At 46.9% G+C, this 16,331-nt stretch overlaps 1 protein-coding gene and 1 long non-coding RNA gene across 2 annotated transcripts; one reads left to right on the forward strand and one right to left on the reverse strand.

Moving 5' to 3' along the window:
• Positions 1 to 8,729: 8,729 nt before the first annotated feature.
• LOC139784167 (uncharacterized) lies at positions 8,730 to 9,626 on the forward strand. Its single transcript, XM_071723328.1, has one exon. It carries the CDS (start codon positions 8,730 to 8,732, stop codon positions 9,624 to 9,626), a length of 897 nt encoding a protein of 298 aa, XP_071579429.1.
• Positions 9,627 to 10,384: 758 nt separating this feature from the next.
• On the reverse strand, positions 10,385 to 11,520 carry LOC139784166 (uncharacterized). The gene is made up of 3 exons (XR_011721489.1): positions 11,161 to 11,520; positions 10,942 to 11,079; positions 10,385 to 10,861 (listed from the first exon to the last, which is right to left on the reverse strand). It is a non-coding gene; the product is annotated as an uncharacterized lncRNA (long non-coding RNA).
• Positions 11,521 to 16,331: the final 4,811 nt, after the last annotated feature.

Raw genomic sequence — 16,331 nt, forward strand, 5'->3', positions numbered from 1 at the left:
GGAGAGGAACAGCCAACCAGATCCAGAGCGAGAAAAGCCACGGTAGTAGCCCCCGCGTGTTATCAGCGACACCGGAGAAGGCCCCGACCTACCGCACGGACTCGCCAGCCCGAAGCAGCGAAGCAGGAACGCAGCGAAGCAGCGAAGCAGAGGCGCAGCGAAGCAGCGACGACGAAGCAGCGAAGCGGCCCTGCAGGACAACGACTCAGCGGAAAACGGACGCGATGCGCTACACGGCTTTACTGTAAGTCCGTTACAATTGATCATTGCGAACGCCAAATGTAAAACTTTGCGAGCGACGCAAGACGGTCCGCGAACGCCGATAACAAAAATAGTGAGAGCCGATAGATGTCAGACGGCGAAATCACCCCATTCCGCCCCGTCCGAAACGCATCGTTCCTACACAGCGAACCAGCACTGCGCGCGATAGAATATAGCTCGCGAAGTCCCGTGCGCGTCAATAGAAATACCGATAACGAAACATTAGACCGCGTGCGACGGAATTTAGACTCACAATTTTCGGACGATAGCACACCGGTGCTAGAACTGCACCCGAACGTTATTATAGAACGGGAATTTCCGTTCGATGAAATAGACGCAAGTTTAGCGCGCGAAAACAACAATAATAATTGCGGTAACGGCGACGATAGACTGACCCCGACACACGCAAACGCACACAGATTGCCCCCGACCGAAGGTGACGCACGATCGGACACCTCGGCCGACACACAACGCGAGAACTCCGGAAGAGGAGAATTCTCCCTGACTTCATACGACAGCGATATATTTGACCCCGCGGAAGAGGATTATACCCCCCGGGCCAACACAATGAGCCAGCCACGAGCTGCCGCGACCATCGCACCGCGTGAGGATATATCACCCGCGCAGATTAACGCAGAAATAGAGCGGCTCAGACCCGCGACAAACGGGCGACCGTCCGAAATTGACCAACGCCGAGCCCATGAGCCGGCGCGAGCAAGCCCAGGAGCAATAGACTCCGTACTCAGCGACATCCAGCACATGATGCGCGACATGCATGATCGAATAAACCGTGCAGAGGCCGCGGAAGTCGATCGTTCGGTAGAACTCCTTCGCGCAATGCGCGATATGCAGGACCGCGTAAGCAGGCTAGAAGCCGCCAATTACAATCGCCCCGACGAAATAGGTCGCCGCGTACGCAGCCAAGGTCCCCTCGACATAACGTACGGAAGAACGTTGGAAGACGTCAGAAACCAACACGATCCCGTAAATACGTACCTTAAATTAAAGGAAGCTCGCGATATGATTCCGGAAATCGACGGAACTTCGCGCAGTCAAGTACAGAAATTCTTAAACGCAAGCACCTATGCGATGAACGAAATTAACCCCGCAGAGGAAAAATCATTATTGAAAGCGATACTTTGCACGAAATTAACAGGAAAGGCAATGTACGATTTCCAAACGCGAGACGTACACTCGTTCGCTCAATTGAAGCAAGAAATAGAAATGTGCTATCTAGCAAAGCGAAGCACCACGCACATTCAGAAAGAATTTAATATGCTCCGGCAAAAGCCAGGCGAAAGCGCGAGAGAATACGGACTCCGCGTAGACAAATTACACAGGCCCACAAAAAAAGAAAAGTTGTCTGCGCCATGGACTAGACCATGGTATTCCCATGTATTTTTGCCTGCTGAAACCGAATATGACCTCAGTTTTGCCCCTACACGTCAGGATTTTTTTCTACAGTCAAAAACAAGATGTTTTGCCCACGAAACACCTTTTTTTTGGCTGTAGAAAAAAATCCTGACGTGTAGGGGCAAAACTGAGGTCATATTCGGTTTCAGCAGGCGAAAATACATGGGAATACCATGGTCTAGTCCATGGCGCAGACAACTTTTCTTTTGTCTGCACCATGGTCTAGTCTGTGCACAGGCCCACAAAAAAAGAAAAGTTGTCTGCACCATGGACTAGACCATGGTATTCCCATGTATTTTCACCTGCTGAAACCGAATATGATCTCAGTTTTGCCCCTACACGTCAGGATTTTTTTCTACAGTCAAAAACAAGGTGTTTTGCCCCCTACGAAACACCTTTTTTTTGGCTGTAGAAAAAAATCCTGACGTGTAGGGGCAAAACTGAGGTCATATTCGGTTTCAGCAGGCGAAAATACATGGGAATACCATGGTCTAGTCCATGGCGCAGACAACTTTTCTTTTTTTGTGGGCCTGTGTTATCAATGGAGCTATATCAATCGATGATCGAAGGCCGGGAACAGTCTTCAGAACAGAGAAAAGCGATATTAGATACGATACAAGAACTAGCGCTAGAAAATTTCGAGCTAGGACTCCGAGATGACATTCAAACTATCGTGAGGTCCCGAAACTACGCCAACCTCACCGCAGCCATTTTAGGCGCCACTTCCGAGGAGAAATTGAAAGGACCCTCTCAGCGCGCGACCTATAACACAGACCGAAGTAAAAATAGTCAAGAGCAAACTCGACAAGCTCGAAGTGTCGGAGTTGAGTGCAATAAATGCGGAAAGCTCGGCCATAGCGGACAAGAATGCCGTACTAGCCGATACGCCAATAGATATTCTCTCCCGAGAGCGGAAAAACCCCACGGAATAAATACCATTGAGAAATATTGTTTCCACTGCAAGAAAGAGGGACACAAACGGGAAGACTGTTGGACGCTTAACGGACGACCCGAGAAAGAACGGACTCGCCAAGCCAAATATGATGCACAGGAAAAGAAGCCGATAAATGCGACCGAAAAGAATCAAGGCAATAGGACCTCAGAAACGGATGAGGACATGTCAAATAGCGACAGCAGCAGCAGCAGCCGCAGTAGCGGTAATGACAAACAAGAGAAACGGAGAAGGCATAAGACGCGACACGCGCTCGAGTACCGAGTAGCTCAAGTGAGCGGTAAAGCGAATAAGAATTCTAATCTGGACCTCGTCACCCTCCCGATGCGAGAAGCAACTAAGGGAAAACTGAGTTTTTTGCTTGACTCCGGAGCCGCAATAACTTTCATCAAGGTCGGAAAATTAAAAGATAAGACTAAAATACGAGAAAAGAAAATAGCGCTAACTGGACATCAGATCTACACCCTCGGGAAAATACGAGCATCAATACTAATAGGCAAGGAAACAATCCGGCACACAATGTACGTGGTACGAGACGATTTCCCGGTCGACTACGAAGGAATTCTGGGAATCGATTTCCTGAAAAAGCATCAAGCCGTGCCAAATCACGCCGAAAATCGATTAAAAATCGGTGCCGCGACATTTAAACTACAGCCGTATCGAAAGTTTACCTTACCACCGCGTAGCGAGACAATAATATCCGCGATAACCAACACGAATAAAGTAGGTATCGTAAGGGGTAAAGAGATAAGTCCGGGAGTATTCATCGGTAATTGTATGGTAAAACCGATAGATTTCCTCTGTCCAATAAGCATAGTAAACATAACGGAGAAGCCCGTCGAAATAATCACGCCGCATGTAACTCTAGAAGAGGCACCGGTGACTGACGAGGCCGACATATTCACATTACAGCCGACAGAAGAGCGCGAATCAATCACCGAGCGACGCGAACAATTGCGCCGTAAATTAAGAATGAGTCATTTAAATAACGAAGAAAGAAAAACGTTAGAACAAATATGCGAGGATTATTGCGATATATTCCATTTAGAAGACGACAAGCTAACGTGTACCCCGACGGTGAAACACGAGATCCCGACGCGAGCAGATAGCGCGCCGGTGAACGTCCGACCTTATCGCTTGCCAGAAAAGCATAAGGAGGAAATAAATCGACAAATTAACAAGATGCTAGAGGATGGAATTATCCGCCCTAGTACGAGCCCGTGGAATTCGCCAATACTAGTAGTACCTAAAAAACCTGACGCTTCAGGAAAAATAAAATTTCGAATCGTAATAGATTTCCGCAAGCTTAATTTCCTTACAATCGGAGACTCATTCCCATTGCCGAATATTGCAGAAATACATGATAAATTAGGAAAGGCAAAATATTTCACAACTTTAGACCTCGCATCCGGGTACCACCAGATACCGATGCATGAGAAAGATAAAAAGAAGACAGCATTTTCCACTCCCAATGGACACTACGAATTTAACCGAATGCCCTTCGGACTAAAGAACGCGCCAAGGACTTTTCAGCGAGCAATAATAGCAGCATTAATGGGTTTAGAAGGAATCAAATGTCTCGTCTATCTCGACGATGTCGTAATATACGGAGCAACCTTGGCCGAACATAACAGGCGCCTAATCGAAGTATTACAGCGATTACGAAAATACCGTTTCAAGCTTCAACCCGATAAGTGCGAATTCTTGCGTAAAGAAGTATTATATTTAGGGCACATTATTTCAGAAAACGGAATACTACCAAACCCTGCCAACATACAAGCAGTAATAAAGTGTAAAACGCCTAAACGATCAAAGGATATCCAGACTTTTCTCGGATTTGCTGGATACTATCGAAAATTTATAAAAGATTTTTCTAAAATTGCAAAACCTTTAACAAAATTATTGAAAAAAGGGGAAAAATTTAGTTGGACAGCCGAACAGCAAATGGCGTTCGAAACACTAAAGGAAAAATTAACTACGGCACCCATATTAAATTACCCCGATTTTAGCCAGGAGTTCTTAGTAACTACAGACGCATCCGACTACGCAATCGGAGCCGTGTTATCACAAGGAACAGTAGGACAAGACAGACCGATAGCATATGCCAGTAGAGTATTAAATAAAGCTGAGCAAAATTATAATACGACAGAAAAAGAATTGTTGGCAATCGTATGGGCCGTAAAACATTTCAGACCTTACGTGTACGGAACAAAATTTAAAATAATTACGGATCATAGACCACTAATATGGCTATTCAATGTAAAAGATCCCGGCTCCAGATTAATTAGATGGAGACTTAAATTAGAGGAGTACGATTACGAGATCGCCCACAAAGCAGGCAAAATGAATGCAAACGCTGACGCATTGAGTCGAAACCCAATAGTGGAGGACTTACAAGTAAATAACGTGCATCAAGAGGAAATGCCGGGAAAATACTCGGAAAAAGATAAACTACAAATATTACGCGAATATCACGACCTACCTATGGGAGGACACCAAGGAGTCACAAGAACTATAAATCGAATCCGATTGACCCACAATTGGAATGGACTTACGAAAGATGTCGAAGATTATATAAATAAATGTGAATACTGCCAAAAGAATAAATTGAGCAGAAAAACAAAAATGCCCTTATCAATTACGGATACTCCACAGAGACCATTCGAAAAATGCGCCCTTGACATAGTAGGACCATTAACTAGTACGGATAACAAAAATAAATATATTTTGACCTTCCAAGATAGCCTAACAAAATTTAGTAAAGCAATTCCCGTAGAAAATCAAGAAGCCACTACAGTCGCAAAAGCTTTTGTTACCAAAATCGTGTTAGAACACGGAATACCGGAAAAAGTACTCACGGATCAGGGTACAAATTTTACTAGCGAAATGTTCAAAAACGTGTGTAAATTATTAAAGATTGAAAAAATACAAACGACAGCTTATCACCCAGAAAGTAACGGAGCATTAAAGCGGTCGCACCGCACATTAGCAGAATATTTAAGACACTATATAAATGAAGATCAGACGAACTGGGATGAATGGCTGCCCTACGCAATGTTTACATATAACACAACGCCCCACACCACGACAGGATTTACACCGTTCGAATTAGTTTACGGTCATCAAGCTATATTACCGACAGCCCTAACGAAACCGCCAAAACTGACATATACCTACGACAATTACGCACAAGAACTTCGAGAAAGAATACGCGCAACAAACGAATTAGCTAGAGAACACATCAAACATGAAAAAACCAAAGCAAAGCAACAGTACGATAAAAAGACGAATTCCGGAACATTTAAAGCAGGAGATCCAGTACTATTATACGACGAAACGGTTCGACGAGGAAGATCAAAGAAACTAGAAGCGAAATGGATAGGACCGTACACAGTAATAGAAAAAATTAATGACATAAATTATATAATCAAAAAGGGACGAAAGACGTTACGCGTCCACGCTAACCGTCTAAAGGCCTTTATCGAAAACTAAAAAGGCAAAGAGACGAAGCATAAGCAAAAGACATAGCATAAGGACAACACAGTAATAAATATAAACGAAACTTACGATTAATCCCGACGGGGAGCACCATGCCCCCGACCAACTGGCGGACGAATGGGCCTATCCGACATAAAAAGGAGCCGAAAGTGGTTATACAGGAACTCAGTCATGGGGTCAGAAAGGGCTCGAACACGACCAACAGGCATCATCCACTCAGGCACAGGTTGCCCACGCTGAATAAGAAACTCTCGCATCAAACGAACGCGACCACGGCCCAGAGGCTCCGGCACCACCAAGACCGGGAGGGCATCATCCTCCTCCCCCTCGCCAGCCCGAATTTCATTGGGGTCCACCGCGGCGGCCCGATGTGGCCCCAAATCCAGAGGAGACATATCAACGAAAAAAATAAAAAAGGAAAAGAAAAAACTTCACGAAAACTTCACCAGCGATAGACTCAGACTGAAGAGACTCTCCAAGCAAGATCAAAGTAACAGCCCCCTGACAGTCAGTGTCAGCGAAATTAAAGGATAACGAGACTCATCCTCTATCAGCACCTCGCAACAGGAGCATCGCCCACACCACCGTACGAGGTGACACAAATTATCAACGAGCCAGGTATCTATCTCGAAAGAATCGGACACCAACAACGATACGAATAGACGCAACCACATTAAACTACTAATAGCCGCTATCCTAGCTGACCTCACGACAGACATAAACGATACGGCAGACTAACATTAAAGAAAAACGAATTAAACAAATGTACGCGAGAAACTACTAAATTTATATGCAAAAAAAAAAAAAAATTTTTCCGTGTATGTTGTAACTGCGAATGCATCAAGCGAGGTGCAGCCTTATGTAATTCAGTGTAATGAGATGCCAGGGTTTTTTTTTCGAATAAGAATATCGTATATCCAATAGGTTCCGCGACCATAATAGTAGTAGTAAGCATTATACTGGTAATTATTTACGTAATAAAGGAAATTAGAGTGTAACCTCTCAGGAAAAAGAAAATCACAAATAAATAAATAACGAAAAACTTCGAACACCTCAGTTTTTCTTTTTCCGCGGGGGGAGGGATGTTGTGAGCGCACAACGTATTCACGATAAAGTATGGCACCTGGCAACACCGAGGGCCGGATTACTGGGTAATCCGACTCTAGCGACGAGGACCGATGACGCGAAAGCCAGCACGCGTCGCGGTAATGACCATATATGGTCATTCGGGATATCACCAGCCCGCTAGGACGTTGATCGCGAAGTCAAAATCGCTGACTGCTAAGTCAGCAATGCCGAGGCGATAAAAAGCCCGCCCTTCCAAGGAACGGCGGGCAGTCTAAGAACCGAGCGCGTACCGCGAGTCAACGAAACGTGAAGTGTAACCCGCAAGTCAGGGTAGTGTAAATACACAATTATATCAATAAAACTATCTTTTATTTAACGCGACTGCAAACTCAATATCGCCAGTGTCCTCTCTCCCTAATCGGCGGATCCAAAGAACTCGGTGCCGGCCCTGATCTCCAATTCAAGGCGGCGGCACAACAAGAGAAAACTCTGCCGTAATTGTTTGCGTTCGAATCACTTCGCGAAAGATTGCCAATCGTCTACATGTAAGCATTGCAGCGCCAGGCATAACACGTTGTTACATCCGAGCGGCCATGCCGACAAGGTGGCAAGTTCAGAAATCGCGAATACGAGTAGCGTTAGCGCTGGGAACGCAAAGCAACAGGATTCGAGCGTTAATTGTAATAGCGTCAGTTTCCCGGTGCAATCTAGAGTGTTGCTGTCTACGGCACGCGTATGGATTCACGATGCTTCTGGTAACGCGCATGAATGTCGGGTATTGCTGGACTCGGCATCGCAATCCAACTTTCTAACGAAAGAATGTTGTGATCTATTGCAACTTCCGACACACAAGTATAATTGTTCAGTAGGAGGACTAGCCTCATCGATTAATCTCACGGAATGCGCGTCCACAATAATTCGGTCTCGACACACCGCGTATCGAGCAAAGGTTCAATTCCTAATAGTAAAGCAAATAATCGAGAAATTACCGCTCTCAAAGATTGCTGTAGATCAGTTGCGTATTCCCCCGAATATCAAGCTCGCCGACGAGAAATTCTACATTCCCGAAAGAGTCGATGCTATATTAGGAGCGAGCGTGTTTTGGGAACTGTTATGCATCGGGCAAATCAAGCTTGGCAAATCCCTACCGATCCTACAGAAAACGCATCTGGGATGGGTCGTGTCGGGGGACGTTGCGCCAGGCGATCCACCAAGGTCGTCTATTTGTTGCTTCTCATCGGAGGCTAAGCTTTCTAATCAAATCGAGAAATTTTGGAAGATTGAGGAGGTAGATCATAAAACCGCTATATCGAGCAACGACGAAGCTTGCGAACGTCATTTCATGGAGACTTATTGGCAGGACGATACAGGGCGTTTCACCGTGAGCCTTCCTTTTCAGGGCGATCCCAGCGAATTGGGCGAATCACGCAGCTATGCTTTGAAGTTATTTCACAAGCTAGAACGAAGGTTACAGAAGAACGCGAAGCTTTGAGAGGACTATGTGAATTTTATGAGCAAATGCGCCGAGCTCAATCACATGTCTGTGGTCAATCCTGATCAAGAGGAGCCTGTTGCGGTGTATTACATTTCGCATCATCCGGTCGTTACCCACGAAGGGGGTAAACTTCGCGTGGTATTCAATGCTTCGGTGAAGACTTCCTCAGGGAAATCATTGAACGACATCGTTCGGGTGGGTCCTACCATTCAACAAACGTTATTCGCAATCGTATTGCGTTTTCGACAGCACCTTTACGTCATAACGGCTGATATTATCAAGATGTATCGCCAAGTAAACCTCCAGGCGGAACAAAGGCATCTACAACGCATTCTATGGAGACCTAGCATCGACGGGCCCATTCTGGATCATCTACTTCTCACGGTAATTTATGGCAACGCAGCAGCGGCGTTTCTGGCCATACGGTCGCTACATCAAGCCGCACACAACGCGCGTAAATCCTACCCCGCTGCAAGCTTAATCATTATTCGAGACTTCTACGTTGACGATCTGCTGACCGGTCGTGATGATCTCGATGAGCTGCGAGCACTCAAGGATAAACTCATATTGGTATTGAGATCCGCATGTTTCGAGTTATCCAAATGGAAATCGAACGAGCCAACTTTTGTTGAGGAAGGCGCCGAAGATTTTACGATGATTGCAGAAGAAGGCAAGGAGGCAAAAACCCTTGGCCTTGGTTGGACACCAAGCAGAGACACGTTCCAATATCGTGTCACCGCGCACAATACAGATTCTCGCGTGACGAAACGCATAGTGCTGTCGACCGTATCCCAAATATTCGATCCCCTGGGACTCGTCGTCCAGCTATCATCAAGGCTAAAATTCTCTTACAAAAATTGTGGCAACTCAATCTGGAATGGGATGAGTCGTTGCCAATCGACCTGCACACGGAATGGACCGCATACGTCCAGGAATTAGGCACCATCAATGACATCTCCATACCTCGAGTAATCATTTGCAAGGATCCGGTTCGCATAGAGCTCCACGGTTTCTCGGATGCTTCGGAGAACGCGTATGGAGCGTGTATATATCTACGCTCAGTTGATGCCAACGGAGAAGTCACTATCCGATTGGTGTGTGCGAAGTCCAGAGTCGCTCCACTAAAAACACTATGTATTGTGCGTCTCGAGTTATTAGGAGCACTCTTAGGGTGCTGTCCCATGGCGCGTATCGCGATACGCGCGTATCGGGCGTATCGACTCTGCGACCAATCACAGACGATCCGCCGTTTTCGATACGCTCAACAATCTTTGTAACATTGTTTGAGCAGATCGCACACTCACACATGTATGTACAGTCGTACGTGTGGGTCGAGCCCTCCTTTTTGGGCTCAGGTGACATATTGAGTGTAGAAAGTGCACTAGTAGTGCAGTAGAGAAAAGAGAAGAGTAGAGGTCTGCGTTTTGTCTTCCGATATATGTTTTAATCTTATTTTTTGTCAAGAAAATTTTTTTTTATTTACTATTATGTAGTATTATGTTTGCAAAAATAATACGTAATTTTTTGGGTTATATGTAAGGTACATGTAAGGTATATATAAAGAAAATGTAATATAAAGTAGAAAATCCTTTTTTATTTACTATTATGTAATACTATTATATTTACAAAAATGAAACGTTATTTTTTGGGTTATATGTAAGGTACATGTAAGGTGTATATAAAGAAAATGTAACATCAAGTAGAAAATCCTTTTTTATTTACTATTATGTAGTACTATTATGTTTGCAAAAATGAAACGTCGACGACGAATTTGTTGGATTATATGTAAGGTACATGTAAGGTATATATAAAGAAAATATAATATCAAGTAGCACATTAAAAATCATTTTCTATTATGAGATTATCACTCGCTCCTTGTAATAATCGCCATTGTACGGTAAATATAGGACGCACCCAATATTGTCGTTCTTTTTTAGATTCTTCGTTTACCGCAATTACGTACAGTGCATACAATAGAAATATTTTACGTCGCAATACTTGTCGACGAAAACTACTGTAACTTCATTTAAATTTATTTACAAAATAGAAAATGGCTAGTAGTATTGTTTCGGAATCCATTTTCTGCCGTACACCGATGTCACGCGAAACTCAAATTCTTCGGCGAACGCAAGCGAGGTGATCCTCTTCGAGGAGAAAACAAGGGAGATCTGGATCTGAAACGTAAATCGACGTGGTGACACTGTTCTCGGAGTAATGTAAGTGATTTGGATCTAGATTAAGCGGTGGCGAATACCTTGGCGATGACCTTGGCGATCTTGATCTCGACACTGATTTGTTGCCGTACACCGATGTCACGCGAAACTCAAATAAATTCTTCTGCGAACGCAAGCGAGGTGATCCTCTTCGAGGAGAAAATAAGGGCGATCTGGATCTGAAACGTAAATCGACGTGGTGACACTGTTCTCGGGGTAATCTAGGTGATTTGGATGTAGATCTAAGCGGTGGCGAATACCTTTGCGATCATCTTGGCGATCTTGATCTCGACACTGATTTTTTGCCGTACAACTGGCTTCACTTTGGAGGTTATTACGTTTGCCCTTTTAGGTGCATGCGTCACATGCGTGTTTGTGTGCGTGTGTTCAGTACGCCGCCAAACGGGTCCCGGTGTCCCATGGAGCGGATTAAGCGGAAGCGTAACCAGCGGATCGCCAATCACGGATCCGTTTCGACGGAATCTTTGAAAGAGCTCTATCGGAAAGATTCCGTGATTGGCGATCCGCTGGTCCGCTTACGCTTAATCCGCTCCATGGGACACCGGGACCCGTTTGGCGGCGTACCAAAACCGGCGGATCGTCTGTGATTGGTCGCAGAGTTCGATACGCTCGATACGCGCGTATCGCGATACGCGCCATGGGACGGCACCCTTACTCTCGAAATTAGCAGATTCGGCGGTTCAAGCACTCACGATACCGCTTCCGGATCGGTTTTATTGGTGCTATTCGACCATAGTTTTAGCATGGATTCATGGCGAGCCTCACATCAGGAAGGCCTTTGTGGCGAATCGTCTAACCGAGATTCATCAGTTAACTTTACAGGAGCAATGGCGACACGTCAGATCCGAGGACAACCCCGCAGATGTGATCTCGCGCGGAATCAGACCTAGTCAGTTAAAGGACTTGCGCCTTTGGTGGCACGGACCCCAATGGCTACAACATCCCGAGGAGCACATTAACATGCCTACCCCGAAACCAAGCGGCGAGGTCCCCGAAACCAAGAAATCTACCGTATTAGCTACTCAAGTCATCGAAGCGAATAGTATCCTCGAGAAATTTTCATCATTGTCAAAGCTGAAACGAGTCATTGCTTATTGTTTGCGATGGAAGGAGCGTCCAGAACCTTCGCAGGCTCAGCGAATCAGGCCACTCACGGTGCGTGAGCTCGACCGAGCGATGACAGCCATCCTCCGCATGGTACAAGCGGAGCGTTTTAGTCGAGAAGTGCTTAATCTACATACTAAGCAGAGAGTCTGTCACGATAGCTCTCTCATTACTCTACATCCATTCTTGGATAGTGAGAACCTCATTCGAGTTGGTGTACGCCTGCGTAACGCCCCAGTATCCTATTCACGTCGATACCCCGTCGTTTTACCGTCCAATCATCCCGTTACTACTCTTATCATTCGCGATGCTCATTATAAATCGCTGCATGCAGGTGCACAAACGTTGTTGTCGATTCTACAAGAGTCCCTTTGGATCCGCCAAATCTACGGTTCGTAAGGTTCTCTATAAATGCATCGTTTGCTTTCGATCGCGACCCGTCTCCGCGCGACATGTCATGGGGGATTTGCCAGAGAGTCGTGTAACTCACAAGCGTGCGTTCTTCAACATCGGGATAGATTACGGAGGCCCATTTAGCATTAAACTTAGTCGCAATAAAACATGTAAAACGTATTTATGTTTATTCGTTTGTATGAGCACGCGAGCCATACATTTGGAGCTAGTTTCCGACTTGAGCACTCCCGCCTTTCTCAATGCTCTAAAGCGGTTCATAGCTCGACGAGGAAAGTGCGCGAACATTTATTCGGACAATGGTAGCAACTTTAAGGGTGCGAATCATGAGTTGCGTGCGTTGTACGATTTAGTGTCGCAACAACCTCATCTATCAACGATCGATCATTACTGTGCAACCGTTCGCACAGCCACGGAGCCGGGGACACACCGGAGGCAACAACGGCCACGGAATCGGCAAACACCCGCAATCCCTAGCGTAAGATACCGGACAAGCGAGCCCGAAGAGCCCTCATGGCTGGCGTTTCACGTAGGCGATCGGGGCGCGGTAACAAAGGGAACCGGGGGCAGCGTGACCCCGGCAGGCGAGCCGGAGGGACCCGATAGAGAGAGATAGCGGTCGGAACATAGCGAGAGACGCGCGCGGAGGACACAGACCAGACGCCGCGAAGATCCGACAAAAGGCCCACGAGATAGCGGAACCGTGCCGGATTGACCCCGGCGTGCGAGCCGAGCGAGTCAGCGCGGGCGAAATGGCAATCGGGACGTGACAGGGGGTGCAAACCGAAACCACCGACGCGATCCACGTCGCGGCGCACCCACGCACGGGGAGATAGCGGGGACACGTAATGTCCACCGAGAACAGGGGCACGACGGTCCCAGCCAAGGGGTGAACGTCGGAGTCAACCCAGGGGAACTCCACAAGGTCGTCCACCCGACCCGCGACGCGCTAGGACCACCAGGCGCGGAGATAGCGGGGACACATAATGTCCCCCGGAAGTCGGGACACGGGAGTCCGGTCCGGAAACGGAAAAGCGGGGCACGCTCGGAGGCCCTCTCGAAGCTCACCCACACAGGCGGAGGCGCACTCCGACAGCCAGGGGCTGAGGTACCCCGGACACGCGATGTCCCCCGGAAGTAAAAAACCACGAGTTTCCGGCGGGAGCTAACGGACGGAGCGTCACCGGGGGCGTCACCAAGGACGAACCAGGCGACCAGCGGCACTCCACGGCAGCGTGGTCCCCAGATGGAGGAACCAGGGGCCCGGGGTCCGGGGCGACCCATGTGTGCGAACCGGGGAAGGGAATTTGCGCGACGCGAGACGGTGACAGGGGGTGCGGAAAGGACCCACGGAGGCGTATCGCGGCGCCCGGAGGGCGTCGCATAGCGAACATGGTGGGGCGGCGTGACACTCGAGCGCGAGTGGAGGCGCGCGGCGAACTTGTAAAACTGACGGTCGAGGCGGACCCCCGAGAAGCCCGGCATGCGAGCCGCTCGTGACAGCGAGCGCGCAAACATCGAAAAAACGTCGAAAGAAAAGAGAAAGCTGGTACGGCCCGGCACGGAAAAGTACTGCGACGTAGAAGGGACCGATGGTGGGAGCGACGGTGCCGAAGTGGGGACGCCGCGAGAGCACGGCAACTCGAGGCAGTCGCTCGGATATCGTGGTCGCGGTAACACGTACTTAGAATTCGCTCATACAAGACGGACTTAGCGCGTAGTTTAGCGCAGCGATATAATACAACCGAGCACTCCCGCGTACATTCGCGTTAAACATAACTCGTTTTAACATTGCGAGCGGTAATTACTTACCAATAATAACGGCGTTCGACGACAGTGTCAGCGTGAAGCGCACACGGTGCGACAATCTTTGTAACCAACTACGACGATCTGAAATAAATCAATCGTTTGTTAATATACGCAGTGTCAAGTTAATTTGAATTACTTACCTGCGACTTACCTCGTCCTACGGCATCGATCCAGCGTTGTCCAGCGGTGTTCCAGTATGCGATAAGGCGAGGATCTGGGAACGTCAGCGGCAGTTGAGATCCATCCGGGGCGAGAAGCTGAAATAGAAATCGGTCGATTAGTTAAACATGCACATTTTCTACTTACCTGTTCCGTCGGTGATTGTTCCCACGTAGTCCAGCGGTGATCCGGCAGGAGAGGCAGCGTCGGGGCGGTGATCCATCCAGCGGCGAGAACCTGAAAGTGAAAGAGAATTAATGAAGCAATGTTACGGCGGACCGTAATTTCGATACTTACCTTCTCGGTGGAAAAGGGTCAAACCGAGTGGCGACCGTTTGATAGGCAAATCTGGCTGAGAAGTTGAATTATCGTGTGATCCACGTACCCGTAGATTGACGTCCGGTCACAACTGCTCTGAACAAGCCATACAATGGCATTTTATTCCGCCGTATTCCCCTCACATAGGTGGCCTATGGGAGGCCGGGATTAAATCGGTCAAAACACATTTGCGTAGAATTCTAAGCGAGGCGTTATTAACTTTCAAAGAAATGTACACCGTGTGCACTCAGGTTGAGGCAGTTCTTAACTCCCGACCATTAGCGCCGATCTCTAATGACCCCACCGATCTCACGGCCTTGACCCCTGGTCATTTCTTAATCGGTGAGGCACTTACAACCATTCCGGAACCAAATTGGTCTGAGGTGCCATCCAATCGACTTACTCGGTTTCAATACGTTGCAAAATTGACCCAACATTTTTGGGCAAGATGGTCGAATGAATATTTATCGAATCTGCAGCAGAGGTTTAAGTGGAATCGTGTGGTTCGAACGTCGAAGATTGAGATTGGAGCGATGGTTATCTTGCGCGACGAGCAAGCGCCACCCATGCGTTGGGCGTTAGGGAGGATAGTGGAATGCCACTCTGGCCCGGACGGAATAACGCGAGTCGTTAGTGTAAAGACTTCTAAGGGAGTCACGAAACGCGCTTTGGCAAAAATATGTTTGTTGCCCACCGAGGCCTAATTTTAAGTTTAAGATATTAAGTCAAATAATCCTACTCGCTTATATTTAGTTTTGTTACTCGAAGTCACGTGGTTTATCTATCGTATTGCATACCAAAGAGCATTGTTTTCTCATTTCATATATCTATATTCTTTTGAAAGCCCAGTCTTTCAAGGCGGGCGACATGTTAGAGCTAGCGCTAGAGCATAATGTGCCGATTAGAATATCGCGCGGTAATATACCGACTGCAGGCGACGCCACCATCGACCGAGGCGAGCGCGGACCAGCAGCACAGTCCGAAAAGCGCGGACCACAGAGACTCACGCCCCGAGAGCGCGAGAGAACGGTAAGAACATCGAGCGTAACGGCCACGAAACGACAAGCGCGAACAGTTTTTGTACAGGTTACATATTCAGTAAAGGCGAAGATCAAGCTAGTGACGAGTTTTCTTTGCCCCTACGTAACTCCTCCATTCGAAACGTGTCGGGTGGAACACAGACGAAGATGCTCCTGCAGTAACGAAATTGGTACGACCGACAGATCTTTTTACAAAAGTGGTCCAAACGCAATTAATGACATTCAATCGTGTATGGCTACATTATTGGCCATCAAAGCAAATTCTAGAAAAGATAACGAATAAATGTATAAATGCAACAAATGAAAAACACTGTGAATGGCTAGACAAAAATAATGCGTGGTACAATCATCGACTGCAAGCGTTGCGATTTATGACGAAGGTAAAATTGTACTCTCGCACGAGATATAACAATCGTGCTATAAAAAAAGGCAATACCCGCAGAAAAATGAGTAATTTGTTAAACAAATAAAAAATAATTACAAGATTGTAGCAAAATAGAATTTAAAAAACTGCAATACCTACATAAGCGTAAAAAAGTAAACAATAAAATAACATAGAATGCAGAATT

Source organism: Temnothorax nylanderi, unplaced genomic scaffold (genome assembly GCF_030848795.1).
Source record: "Temnothorax nylanderi isolate EJ_2023f unplaced genomic scaffold, tnyl_v1.0 TNYL_tig0593_pilon, whole genome shotgun sequence".
Taxonomy (NCBI): Eukaryota; Metazoa; Arthropoda; class Insecta; order Hymenoptera; family Formicidae; genus Temnothorax; species Temnothorax nylanderi.

Excerpts from the sequence above, each read along its gene's own strand:
- LOC139784167 (XM_071723328.1), top strand. The coding sequence starts at position 8,730 with ATGTCTGTGGTCAATCCTGATCAAGAGGAGCCTGTTGCGGTGTATTAC.